Consider the following 13640-nt stretch of genomic DNA (forward strand, 5'->3'; position numbering starts at 1 on the left):
AAATGCTTAAGAGTTTGCCTGGGATATCTTAAGTCAACGCCCATAAACATTATACAAGCTGAAGCCGTGGAACCTCCTCTTAAACTAAGAAGACAACTATTGAGCAGAAAATTCATGATAAAAACCATTTCAAAAAAAACTACTTATCTCAATAGTGTACAGTCACTAACAGTTCAAGTTTTGACCCATAGATACTGGCACTTCAAGAAAACCCCCCTCATAGTAGAATCTTTCTCAGAAATAGCTGACATTACAGATATACTCTATTCCAACCAACTCCCTCCAGTTTTAATTTACTCACCTGAACAAATTTTTTCACGTGAAATTAGAACCTACTATTTTGAAAGTGAAGAAGTAGCAAGTATCAATCAAACAAAGTTCAACGAAACAAAAAACAAATACTGGCCAAACTATGATTCTATATTCACTGATGGATCAAAGTCAAAAGAATATACCAGTTGTGCCTTCTACCATTTTGAGGAAAATACTGACAAAAAATTTATTTTACCAAAGGAAGCTTCCATATACACTGCAGAACTAACAGCAATAGTGCAAGCTATGAAATACGTACTCGGCTCTAACCACGACAAATTTATAATATGTACGGACAGCAAAAGTGCAGTAGATAAACTTAAAAATGTTAAAATAAATAGATCAGTTAATCATATTGAAGCAAAAATCCTGTATTTACATAATGAGATACACATCAAGAATAAAGTCGTCATATATCTATGGGTAAAGGGACACGCAGGCATAACAGGTAATGAAATGGTGGATGCCTTAGCAAAAACAGCTCCAACATCAGGAGAAGAACTAAATCTTAAACTACCCCCGTCCGATTTATTCTTAAATCAAAGGAACAAAATAAATGAGATGTGGCAAAATCTATACAGTGCATCAACAACTGGAACAAACTTTTGTAAACACCAGCCAAGGATTCCCAGAAAACCATGGTTTCACAAAATACCAAACAGAAACTTTGTCGCCACAATAAATCGAATACGTGCAAACCATGCACTAACACCTTATTATAAACACAAAATAAAAATTACAGACGATCCACTGTGTAGTTGTGGTAAAATGGGTACATTGGTACATGTTTTACTTGAATGTCCAATAAATATTGTAAACATTAATAATCTATATAAAAACTTAATTCACTACAAGATAAACCTTCCAATAGACCTAAATTGTATTATTTTTTCAGGAAATAATAATATACTTTATGTACTTCATCAACACATCATAAACTGTAAACTAAAATTGTAAAATTACTAACCAATTTTGTAAGCAATTCTGCAAAACAAACTAAATGTAAAGCATTAAAGGAAAAAAAAAAAAAGGTGAATACAAAAAAAAAAAAAAATAATAATAAAAAAAATAAACCAAGTAAAAAAAAAATTAACCAAATAAAAAAAAACAAAAAAAAAACAAAAAAAAACAAAAAAAAAACAAAAAAAAACAAAAAAAAAGAAAACAAAAAAAAAATAAAAACACACACAAAGAGGGCTAAAACCTCCGCGGCGTTGAACCGGGTTGATGCTCTAGCGCGGAAGGAAAAAAAAAATTAAACACCTTACACTTTACTAATGCTACATATTACTAACAAAACAAATGAATACATCATGCTCAAGTTTGATACTATGAAACAATTTACACAAACTATTTATACAATCTAACATAGTCTGGCTAATTGGTCCTCACCAAAGCCATAAATTCCAGAAAAAAAAAAAAACTGATACTTACGGCATGTATCTATACCGATCTCAACGTGAATCGCCTTAAGGTGCAAAATAAGAGGTAAAATACGGCTTCTAGGAAATACTTAGTAAATTAAGGGCACCCGAAGTCCCATTTAACGACAATGTTAACATTATGTCACATAGCTCTGTAACCAAAGCACTTTTAGACCCATTTTTTTTTATTTTGAAACTAGATGTATTGTTTAGTCGCGTGTAAATTTTTGTAAAGTTAGAGTGAAAGAAACATTTATTTTAAAATACTCTTACAAAAAAACCCAAAAAAGTTTAGATTTTATTTTTTATTTTACTTGTTTTTGTACATTTTTCAATAAAACTTTACTCGGGACTTTCTATTATCCATCTACAACTACTGTAAAAATTTGGACCTTCTATCATCTAAGGATCCAGAGATATTTGACATCAAAAGTTAAAAAACCTAGTATTCGGGAAATCGCAAAATAGTCCAGAGAAATAAGATTTTTTTCGTGACACATCCCCCTCCAGGCCGAAACCAAATTTTTTAAGTAGAATGGACATCTATATTAATAACCTTTGTTTCCTTCAGCCGATTTTGATGATATACATAGTTATAAACAAATGAAGATCAAAAACGCTAAATTTTCGCTTTTTTCGTCTATAACCAAAAAGTTAAGTATTTTAAACAAATTTGAGAGTAAGAAACTCGTAAATCGTATAAAAAACTTCAATATGGCGTTCGCTGAATATGTCTATCCTTATTGGTTGCTTAGAAAATTCCAAAATAAATCATAAATTTTGAATTTTTATAAATATTCATAACTTATGTAAAAATTAACTTAGAACCTTCTTATTACACGAATTGCTGAGACTTCTGGTGCTTAAATTATATTTTAAATTTCAAAGCAATTGGTCAAATAGTTTAAAAGTTATTTAATTTGTTTATCCCAAATTCATTTTTTTTGCAACACTATAAGTCAGAAAATTACGAGGTTACACTAAGACTTCTGACAGTTTATGGAAGAAGAACATTTATGTTATTGACTTAATTAAAAAAATTACAAAAAGTAATTTTAAACAGTGTAAAATTATTTTGCAAAAACACGTCGATTTTTTGCTTACTTATAAACAATTAGAATAACTTTTAACCGTTACCCGTAGAAAAATTATTTTTTCATATTTGGAAAGACTGAATTTTTATACACATTTAGAAAGAAAAACAAGTGTCCTAGGACAATTAGGGACAAAGTTAGCCCCCCCCCTTTTTTAATTCACATGATTTTGCAAAATAATTTTGCAGTATTTAGAGTTATTTTTTGTCATTTTTTAAAATTAAATTAATAGTATAAATTTTCTTCTTTCATAAACTATCTAAAGTATTAGCGTAACTTCATCATTTTCTGACTTGTAGAGTTGCAAAAAAAATTAATTTGGGATAAACAAATTAAATACCTTTTAAACTATTTGACCAATTGCTTCGAAATTTAGGGTATAATTTAAGCACCAGAAGTCTCAGCATTCCGTGTAATAAGAACGTTCTAAGTTAATTTTTACATAAGTTATGAATATTTATAAAAACTCAAAATTTATGATTTATTTTGCAATTTTCTAAGCAACCAATAAGGACAGACATATTGAGCGAACGCGACTTATTTTGCAATTTTCTAAGCAACCAATAAGGATAGACATATTCAGCGAACGCCATATTGAAGTTTTTATACGATTTATGAGTTTCTTACTCTCAAATTTGTTTAAAATACTTAACTTTTTGGTTATAGACGAAAAAAGCGAAAATTTAGCGTTTTTTGATCTTCATTTGTTTATAACTATGTATATCATCAAAATCGGCTGCAGGAGACATATAGGTTATTAATATAGATGTCCATACTACTCAAAAAAATTGGTTTCGGCCTGGAGGGGGTTGTGTCACCAACAGGTTATTTTTTTCCTCATTTCTCTGAACTAAAAACATAAAACACTCTAATAGGCTATAAAGAAAGCTACCGGTACCAGTGGCGTAACCAGGAAGGGTTTGGGGGTTATCACCCGCCATTGGGATGTACTTTGAGCTAAATCTATAGCCCCCAGTAGTTGTATCTCCTTCCCCCCTTAGGATCATCCTGGTTACGCCGTTGACCGGTACACAGTAAGTTGAGTGCAGACGTTCAAAAAACAAATAATTTTGTAACCATGGATATTTTCTACTATAATGTGTTCTATATCGCTGGAAAGAGAAGATTTCAAAGAATAATTTTTTATTTAAGTATTTGTGTAACTATTCAATACATAATTCGGCATCCAAATGTTGTATGCTTCAAGTCTCAGATACAGGTCACCACTACAATTCCAGCGAGGGAGACCTGCTGTGACAGCTTTTAAAGACGCCGTTCCTGTACTGTTCAAGGCTCCTGACATATTTAGAAGCGCTTATCTTTGTGGGCTGATGAGAAAGGTCACACCAGATTGCAAAACCGTTGTTTTTCACCAAAGTACTGAACCATATGTCACTGTCGGTCATATCACTGATGTGTTTAACCAATAGTTTACCTTTGGTTTTAGTCTCCAGGTTTTACCTACAACTCATCTGCAGTTCCAACAGAGTGGCGTAAACCTGTTGGTTATGTTGTTAATATGGATGTTCCAATTGAGTTTGGAATCCAGAGTTACCCCTAGATACTTGACCACATTTACTCTTTCTAGTTCTTCCGCAAATAATTTAAGCTCACTGAGTCTAGAATTCTCTATGCCATTAAGGGTATGTCGAATCTGATGCGCAACTGTACAGGGAAATTTTTCCCTAGTCATGAAAACCTGAACTCAGATTCCTTGGCCGCTAAGCCCTTGAATCAGGTAATCAATTATATTACATAATGTTGGTTACAATAATATAAAATGAAGTAAAATATCGTTATATGCTGATGACACAAAAATATATGCCAATCCTATCACAAACCAGTTAGCCCTCCAAAGAGACTTGGATACTATTTTTACTTGGTGTTCCCAGTGGTTACTACCCTTAAACGCGGAAAAATGTGTAGTGCTTAGAATTGGTAAAAATAATCCACTTGTGCCGTACTTCGTTAACGGACAACCATTAGATTCAGTGTTCTCGTATAACGACCTCGGTGTTATCGTAAACAGCAGACTAACGTGGTCCGATCATATTCAGTCTATTTGTAAACGTGCGAACTCCAGACTATATATTATTCGGAGGTGTTTTTCGAGAGTGTCAATGCAGTCATTTTGTAAACTTTACACTATTTACATAAGACCGATTCTAATATGCTGGCCCAACGTGGTATCCTGATTTGTGGACGAAAAACGTCCAAAGAAAGCCACTCGAATTCCATTGGGACTGAGAAGACCTTCCTATGAAGAAATAGTATGGCCCACCTAACTTCTTTTGGACTTCGCCGACAACGTGGCGACTTAATAACCACATTTAAAATATTAAAATTCAATTTCGGAAATCTCGACGAAATGTTTACCATCAATCAAGATAAACGCCTTATTAAACGCTTTTATTTAGTTCAATCGTTTGCGTCAAATCTTTAGACGTTAATTTGACTGTCTTTTCTTCAGTGCAAATGAATAAAATTTTTCAGACATAATATGTATTCGCGGGAACAATACACGAATAGTCAATCAAAAAATAAGTGTTTATGAATTGTTTAAATAAAAAAAAACGATTTTAATTGAAAAAGCTTAAATTCGCTTGTTTTTTACAATGCAGAAACTTGAAACCTTTACAGATTGTAGCTAATTATATGAACTATACATAATTTCACTTTTTACGGAAATTGCTTACGTTATGCTTCATACATAAACAAGAAAGTTTCAAATTTATCCAGTTTCTGTCCGATTTCTATCCAGTTTTCAGCGAAAAAAAGTTATGGCATCGCACAGAGACGAATGCTGCCCTTAGTATTGTCGTGGGCTTCGACTGTCCATAAAACGCAAGGTTCGACTGTTGACTACGCTGTCGTGAACTTGGGCCCGAAAGTGTTTGCGTAAGGACAGGCTTAAAAGCCTGCAAAGCTTACGTTGCATTGAGCCGAGTGCGATTAAGGTACGTATCCATACAATGGTGAACCCCGCTCGGTGTAGCTGCTCAAATGGATACAGCATGCGCTCCCTTACATATAAACCGCAAACCGGTTGAATCGAAGAGGGTAAGCGCCGAGCGGCGATCACCAACGTATCCACTATGATATGGTGCTACTACACCGAGCGAGGTTTACCCTTGTTTGTATACGTACCTACCTTTAGACGGCTTACGCATCGAAGAACTGCATTGCGAGAAATTAACAGGGTTAAATTAACAGCCGTATGGCTAAATCTGGATAATAATAGCCCCTTAAGGGCAATAATAGAAGTGCCCCTTGAGGGCACTTCTTAATTGCACCTTGATACGTATCTGTGGATTTTATTTTGCTGTGAATAATGCACTTGCATGTTGTGTTGTTGAATTTGATCATACAATGGAGGTATTATCAAATGTGCCTTCTATATCTAAAAATGAAACGAGGGACTTCTTTCTAGTGCAAACTCATTTCGAGATCCGACACCAGATTGTGCAGAAATTCACCTGATTTCCCTGCTTGATACGACCATTGCCGCGAGTGCAGTGAGTTTTTATTAAGATTGCTCTTCTTGATTTCAAGATTTTTCCACGGTTTTCAACATATATGAAGTCAGACTTATTGAACTGTATGGTCTAATCTAATGGTTGCTACCCTCCTCTTCCTGACACCCTCGCTCTTCTCCAATCTTTTCGAATGTGTCCCAAAGCATGGCTAGCTATAAATATTTGGATCAGGGTACTCTTGTAGTAGCCTGGGAAATACAGGGTGAGTCATGAGGAACTGTACATACTCCTATCTCGTATAGAGGCCCCTATGGGGAATAGCAAATGACCATTAAAAAGTGTCTGCTCCCATTGTTTAATAATATACAGGGCGAGTTTCGCATTTTGACAGAATTTTATATTCGTCATAATTTTTGAACGGTCAGATCGATGTGTCTCTTATTTTGGTCAATCGTTACACTATTACCACCTTACCAACTGATTTATTCAAACTAGAAAAAAATCATGTCCGGCTTTAAAAAATTAGTTCGTTTGGGTCTTAGAAAAAATTTCACCCTGTATACGCTTTTTGAAAACTCTAATATTAATTTTACAAATTAGACAAATAGGCAATTAAAATGACATATTTATTTTTCCCCACACGATTACTTAATTTTTTATAAAAAAATCAAATTTGACTATGAATTAAAAATTTGGTAAAGTGAACCATAGATTTTAAAAAAATTAACTTTTATTAAAAAAATTAATTTTTTTAAACAAATATTTGATTTATGTTACCACCCAATCAACTGATTTATTCAAACTAGAAAAAAATCAGGTCCGGCTTTAAAAAATGAGTTCGTTTGGGTCTTAGAAAAAATTTCACCCTGTATAAGCTTTTTGAAAACTCTAATATGAATTTTACAAATTAGACAAATAGGCAATTAAAATGGCATATTTATTTTTTCCCCACACGATTACTTAATTTTTTATAAAAAAATCAAATTTGACTGTGAATTAAAAATTTGGTAAAGTGAACCATAGATTTAAAAAAAATTAACTTTTATTACAAAAATTAATTTTTTTAAACAAATATTTGATTTATGTTACCACCCAATCTACTGATTTATTCAAACTAGAAAAAAATCAGGTCCGGCTTTAAAAAATGAGTTCGTTTGGGTCTTAGAAAAAATTTCACCCTGTATAAGCTTTTTGAAAACTCTAATATGAATTTTACAAATTAGACAAATAGGCAATTAAAATGGCATATTTATTTTTTCCCCACACGATTACTTAATTTTTTATAAAAAAATCAAATTTGACTATGAATTAAAAATTTGGTAAAGTGAACCATAGATTTAAAAAAAATTAACTTTTATTACAAAAATTAATTTTTTTAAACAAATATTTGATTTATGTTACCACCCAATCAACTGATTTATTCAAACTAGAAAAAAATCAGGTCCGGCTTTAAAAAATGAGTTCGTTTGGGTCTTAGAAAAAATTTCACCCTGTATAAGCTTTTTGAAAACTCTAATATGAATTTTACAAATTAGACAAATAGGCAATTAAAATGGCATATTTATTTTTTCCCCACACGATTACTTAATTTTTTATTAAAAAATCAAATTTGTCAAAATCGCAATTTTACCATAAAAATAAAAAATTAAACGTTTTTCTTAAAATTAACAGTTTCACAATTTTTTTTTCTATAACACGTCTAGATCTAAAACTCTCCATAACACTTCTCTTTGGACTCTATAGTTTAACATAGACGTGATCAAATAGATAAATTTTAAATTTTTTCACTTAATTTTTGCGATTTAACTTTGCAATTTACGAATCTGCACCTTTTATTTTTAAAAATTCATAACTTTTACGAGAAGAAGACTGAAAGTCTACAACAATTGTCATAGTCTTCGTAATGGTAAGAGATATGTGCTGTAAAAATTTCAGAAAAAAATTTTTTAAATGGAACGTTGTAGCGAGTTAAACCGTGATTTCAGTTTTTTTTCATTTTTAGGTTAAAATTCCGATTTTGACAAATTTGATTTTTAAATAAAAAATTAAGTAGGTAATCGTGTGGAGAAAAAATAAATATGCCATTTTAATTGCCTATTTGTCTAATTTGTAAAATTCATATTAGAGTTTTCAAAAAGCGTATACAGGGCGAAATTTTTTCTAAGACCAAAACGAAATATTTTTTTAAATACGGGCCTAATTTTTATCTAGTTTGAATAAATCAGTTGATTGGGTGGTAACATAAATTAAATACTTGTTCAAAAAAAATTAATTTTTGTAATAAAAGTTAATTTTTTTAAATCTATGGTTCACTTTACCAAACTTTTAATTATTATTCATAGTCAAATTTGATTTTTGTATAAAAAATTAAGTAATCATGTGGGGAAAAATAAATATGCCATTTTAATTGCCTATTTGTCTAATTTGTAAAATTCATATTAGAGTTTTCAAAAAGCGTATACAGGGTGAAATTTTTTCTAAGACCCAAACGAACTAATTTTTAAAGCCGGACCTGATTTTTTTCTAGTTTGAATAAATCAGTTGATTAGGTGGTAATAGTGTAACGATTGACCAAATTAAGAGACATCGATCTAACCGTTCAAAAATTATGACGAATATAAATTTCTGTCAAAATGCGAAACTCGCCCTGTATATTATTAACCAAGGGGAGCAGACACTTTTTAATGGTCATTTGTTATTCCCCATAGGAGCCTCTATACGAGGTAGGAGTATGTACAGTTCCTCATGACTCACCCTGTATTCATTTGGTCCCGTAGTTCATGTACAGTCAGTATTACTGCAATATTTGTAAGTACCTACTTGCATAGATACATAAACTTGTATACTAACAATTGATTCTTGTTGAATATTTTCTTAGACAGTACTACAGGTCTTCATATTAGCCATGCTTAGTAATACCCTAAGAGCTGTTTGTGATTGGTATTACCACATATAATAATTAAATAACACAGATGTGACTTTATATTAGAGAATATTACACCACTTTACGATAAGGAAGACATAAATTTAACAATTCTTTTAAACATGCACATTGCTGGAGCTGTTTTGTCTTCTTCTTCTTATGCAATCCACTAGTGGATGTTCGCGATCACGTTTGACTATTTTTCTCTATCCCTTGCAGTATGTATTAGGTCTCCTGTTTGTTAGTCCTGTCCATTGTTTGACATTAAGGAGCCATGCCATTTTCTTCCTGCCCAGTCCCCTTCTTCCTTCGATCTTTCCTTCAATTAAGGTTTGCAGAAACTGGTATCTTTCATTTTTAATTAGGTGCCCCAGGTATGCCGTTTTCTCTGTTTAATTGTGCACATCAGTTGTCGTTCTGTACCAATTCTTCTACAAGACGAAATAAAAAACTACTACAGTAACTGTTCTACAATATCTATTTATTTCATCGAACTTTTTACAGTCATTATTTACAAGTCAAGTCAACGAAATTACACATGATACAAAATATAATAAAACAATAATGAAAACATGGGATTTATAAGTGATACAAAAGTGTTTGCAACACTTTCACACTTAATCGAATAAAAAGAAGCCAGGTAAATCAATATCTTTTCCTAAAACCAAAAATAAAAATATTGATTAATGTATACGGAATGTAAAAAGTAGTGTGAGTATTAATTAAGTCTTTAACAGTTTAAATAAATCCTCTGGACATCTTATAGGAAATAATATGTACACTTATTGGTCAAAAAATCTGCGTGACATTGGAACAGTGATATGAATCGAATTATTATTATTAGTGCAACTTGTTGATCAGTTCGCTTAAAAAGGATGTTTTCAGAAAAAGAAGATTAAATTGGTTTAATAACATGTAACATTGGTGTAACATCCCGATAACTTTACGTTAAACATGGACGGATTGTTGCTTTTAACGACTTCCATTCGCTAGCTGTGTGTTGGGGGAAGTACCAGTACCAATTTTCGTATCGAGGAATTATAAATGCCGCCTCCACACATGGGAGCCAACGTTGGCACCAACATCGTTCGTCCAATGTGTGTGCCGACAAAAGTGTGTTTGAGCCAATGTTGGCGCCAACTGCCAACGTTTTTATGACTTGCTTCAACGTTGGGATTTTTAACTCATGCATAGGTCTTTTGCATATTCCCTTAATTTGATCGATCCATCTTGTTGGGGATCTTGATCGTGATCTTCAGCCTTCCTCTTTTCCTTGTATAATGAGTCTTTCCATGTTTTCTGTGTTTGATCTCATAACATGTCGAAGTATTTTAATTGTTGGAGATGGACTTTACTGGAGACTCGTTGGCTAAATGTTAGCTATCTTAAAATTGAATTATTTGTCAAACGGTCGGTACAAGGAATTCGTAACATTCGTCTCCAACAGAACATTTCAGTGGCGTCTATCTTTCTTCTTTCCAATTGTCTCAGCGTCCAAGCAAGATTAAGCAGTTAATCAATCTCATCTTTAACGCTCTTGAAATTTGACAGTCTTTCCATATTTTCGTCATCTTTGCTGTGACAACTTTTGCTAGATCACATCTACGTTTAATCTCTCCCTGTCTTCTTCTTCATGTACTATGTCCTTTCAGAACGTTGGTTACCATCATAGCTATTTTAATTTTATTCACTGCCACCCTAAATAGCATGCTTCTATCAACACCATACCAATCTAGCAAGTTTTTCAACTATGAGGTTCTTCTTCGTCCTGGACTGCGTTTGCCTACTATTTTTCCTTGCATGATATTTTGTAGCAACCTATATTTGGGACCTCTCATTACATGTCCGAAGTACTCCAGCTTTCTCTGCTTGATGTTGTTTGTGATCCTGTCTCTCTGTGTTTGTGATCAATGATCCCAGATATAAGTATAAATTCACAACCTCAAACCGGTCAATTGTGGTTAAGTGTGGATGATTGTTATGTAGTCTATACACTATCATGATCTTTGTCTTTGATATGTTTAATTGCAGACTATCATATATTTGACTTTCGTTTTCGACCAGTCGTATAATATCAATCAGCTCTGCTTGACTATTTGCAAGAAAGGCTGTGTCTGCAACAGACGTGCTTCTTCTAAAGTCATTCTGAAGAGAGCGACAAAATAATTGAGATAAATGTTCAATATACATCTTGCTAACTTTATATGCAATGCTAACACATATTCATTCAAAAACAAACACTCAGTATGAGTATAAATGTCATCGAACAAATAGTTTTTTCTACATGGACGGGTTTTGGACAAAAAGAATAATCTGCACTGTCATAAGCTTCATTCAAAGTTGGAAAATTGTGTAAGGAGTATGTATAGATTAAAGATTAAGATTGAAAAGATGACCAAAAGCAGCAACAGAGAAAAAAATATCAATAAGAACCCAATATCGCTCCAGATGATGAATATTTAAAAACATTTGCGACATACCAAATATATAAAATATAAAATTAGCTGATTTCCTTCGAGATCGTGTTGAAATCTGAGCCGATTAATGTGATTATTAGATCAACAGAACCATCAGAACTTTTCACATTATCCTCGTAAATTGCTTAAGACACTTTTTACATTACCCTCGTATAGCCTTGTACGTTACAGACTATCTTACACTTTTTTATTTACTCAATATAAAAAAGCTTTTCCTTTATATTAAAATATCGACTTTTTTGGAAATTCATTGGCGTACAATCCTTTTTTTTTGTTATATACTTACGATTTTTTGTTCCAAACAGGAAACTAGTTCGTGTTCGAAAAATTATAAAATTTAATAATATCGTGACGTTCTTTGCACCGCTCTTTTTATCAGAAACACCAACTACAATTTTAAGACACTGAAGCCTAAAAAATAAAACGAAAAAAGGGATTTTTGGGGAATCGTTTCAAATATATTTGGATCCAAGTTATTGCAAAAACCTAATCGTAATCGATCTTCTTATCGGACTTAATTTTAGTAGCAACAGAAACTAAAATACCTTAAAAATCTTGAACCTGGCTTCGGAATTGATGGTTCGATATCAGTCCTCGTTTTCGGAGTATTTTTGAGACCCCTTGGATCCTCCGTGTGTTGTTGTCTCTGTAAATTAGAGTAACATTTAATCATACACTGTATACAGTGACGAGTGTACTAAGAACCGGCAAAATAACGCACAAGACGGAAAACATAGTAGGTTGTGAAATAAAAAGAGAGGTGGGAAATTACCAATAGAAATCTATAAATTTACATTACATTGATAGTTTCCCACCTTTAGACGCATCGGAGGAGTTTGGCAACTGTCACTGTGACAGGAGAATTTTCTAAAATTTTTATAAAATTCTCCTGTGACAGGCTGACTCCGATACGTCTAAAGGTGGGAAGATATCAATATAATGTAAATTTTATAGGTTTCTATTGATAATTTCCCATCTCTACTAGTTTCATCTCTTTTTATTTCACAACGTATTACGTTTTCCGCCTTTTTCCTTATTTTGTCCGTTATTAGCGCACTCATCACTGTGTAAAAAATATAATATGAAGAACGATAGGATAACATTAAAACCCAAATACACCTAGAAGCAGAAGAATACCAGATAAATTATACAAACAAAAAACCATATTGGTAGACAACAAAGATAGAAAACCAAATAAAAGAAAAGAAGAAGTGACTTAACCAAAAGTGACTGACTACAGGAGATCAAGAAGACAGAAGAGAATACAGCAGACCATCTTATGAAGTAAAAAAAGAAATAAAGAGCAGAAAAAACAATTTTGGCAAAAAATGTTAATATATAGATAGCTTAATGGGAAAGTCAAAAGCCAGAGGCATGGAAAACGTTGAGGAACCTCACAGAATACCCTTTTGTACAGAGAGTAGCTTTTTTGTCTGTACTTATCACAATCTATTTCCAGTGAAACGACAGATCTTACGAACAATCAGATAGTGATAGAAAAATCCCTACAATGAGTGGATATAAAACCATCGTATTAGATAAAAGTATCATAACAATAAAAAAATGGGGAAACCATATGAAAATATACAACAAGAAGATAAAGCAGAGTTGAATAGATGGATAAAGCAAATATAGGAGTACATTTCAAATGGTATAACAAATTAGACACTTTGTGGTAAAAATCAGAAAAGCTAGTAAATAATATGATAAAGAAATCATTGTTAACTATCAACGGCAATATGGAACTATGAGAAGACTAATGAAATGAAAGAATATCTTGAGGACGTTCAAAGAAATAATCTACACGGCCGTCGTCAAAGTAACATGGACAAGCGAAATTAGGTAAATTGAATAATGTGTATTAATAGAGAGTTAGGAGATTTAACCACAATAAGAGTATCAGGACTAAGGAGATTTAACCACAATAACATTAA

General features: G+C 32.4%; 1 protein-coding gene across 1 annotated transcript in view; it reads right to left on the reverse strand.

Annotated features, from left to right (window-relative positions):
- Window positions 1–9689: 9689 nt before the first annotated feature.
- The window catches only part of LOC114331062 (calcium homeostasis endoplasmic reticulum protein), a 67802-nt gene continuing 63851 nt past the window's right edge, over window positions 9690–13640 (reverse strand). Inside the window, exons 10-11 of the mRNA XM_028280538.2 lie at window positions 12252–12352; window positions 9690–9887 (exon numbers count right to left, since the gene is read on the reverse strand). Of these exons, the coding sequence (XP_028136339.2) occupies window positions 12294–12352 (59 nt within the window). The 3' untranslated portion in view covers window positions 9690–9887; window positions 12252–12293. The remainder of the gene's footprint in view (window positions 9888–12251; window positions 12353–13640) is intronic.

The sequence above is a fragment of the Diabrotica virgifera genome, chromosome 2, assembly GCF_917563875.1.
Source record: "Diabrotica virgifera virgifera chromosome 2, PGI_DIABVI_V3a".
NCBI lineage: Eukaryota > Metazoa > Arthropoda > Insecta > Coleoptera > Chrysomelidae > Diabrotica > Diabrotica virgifera.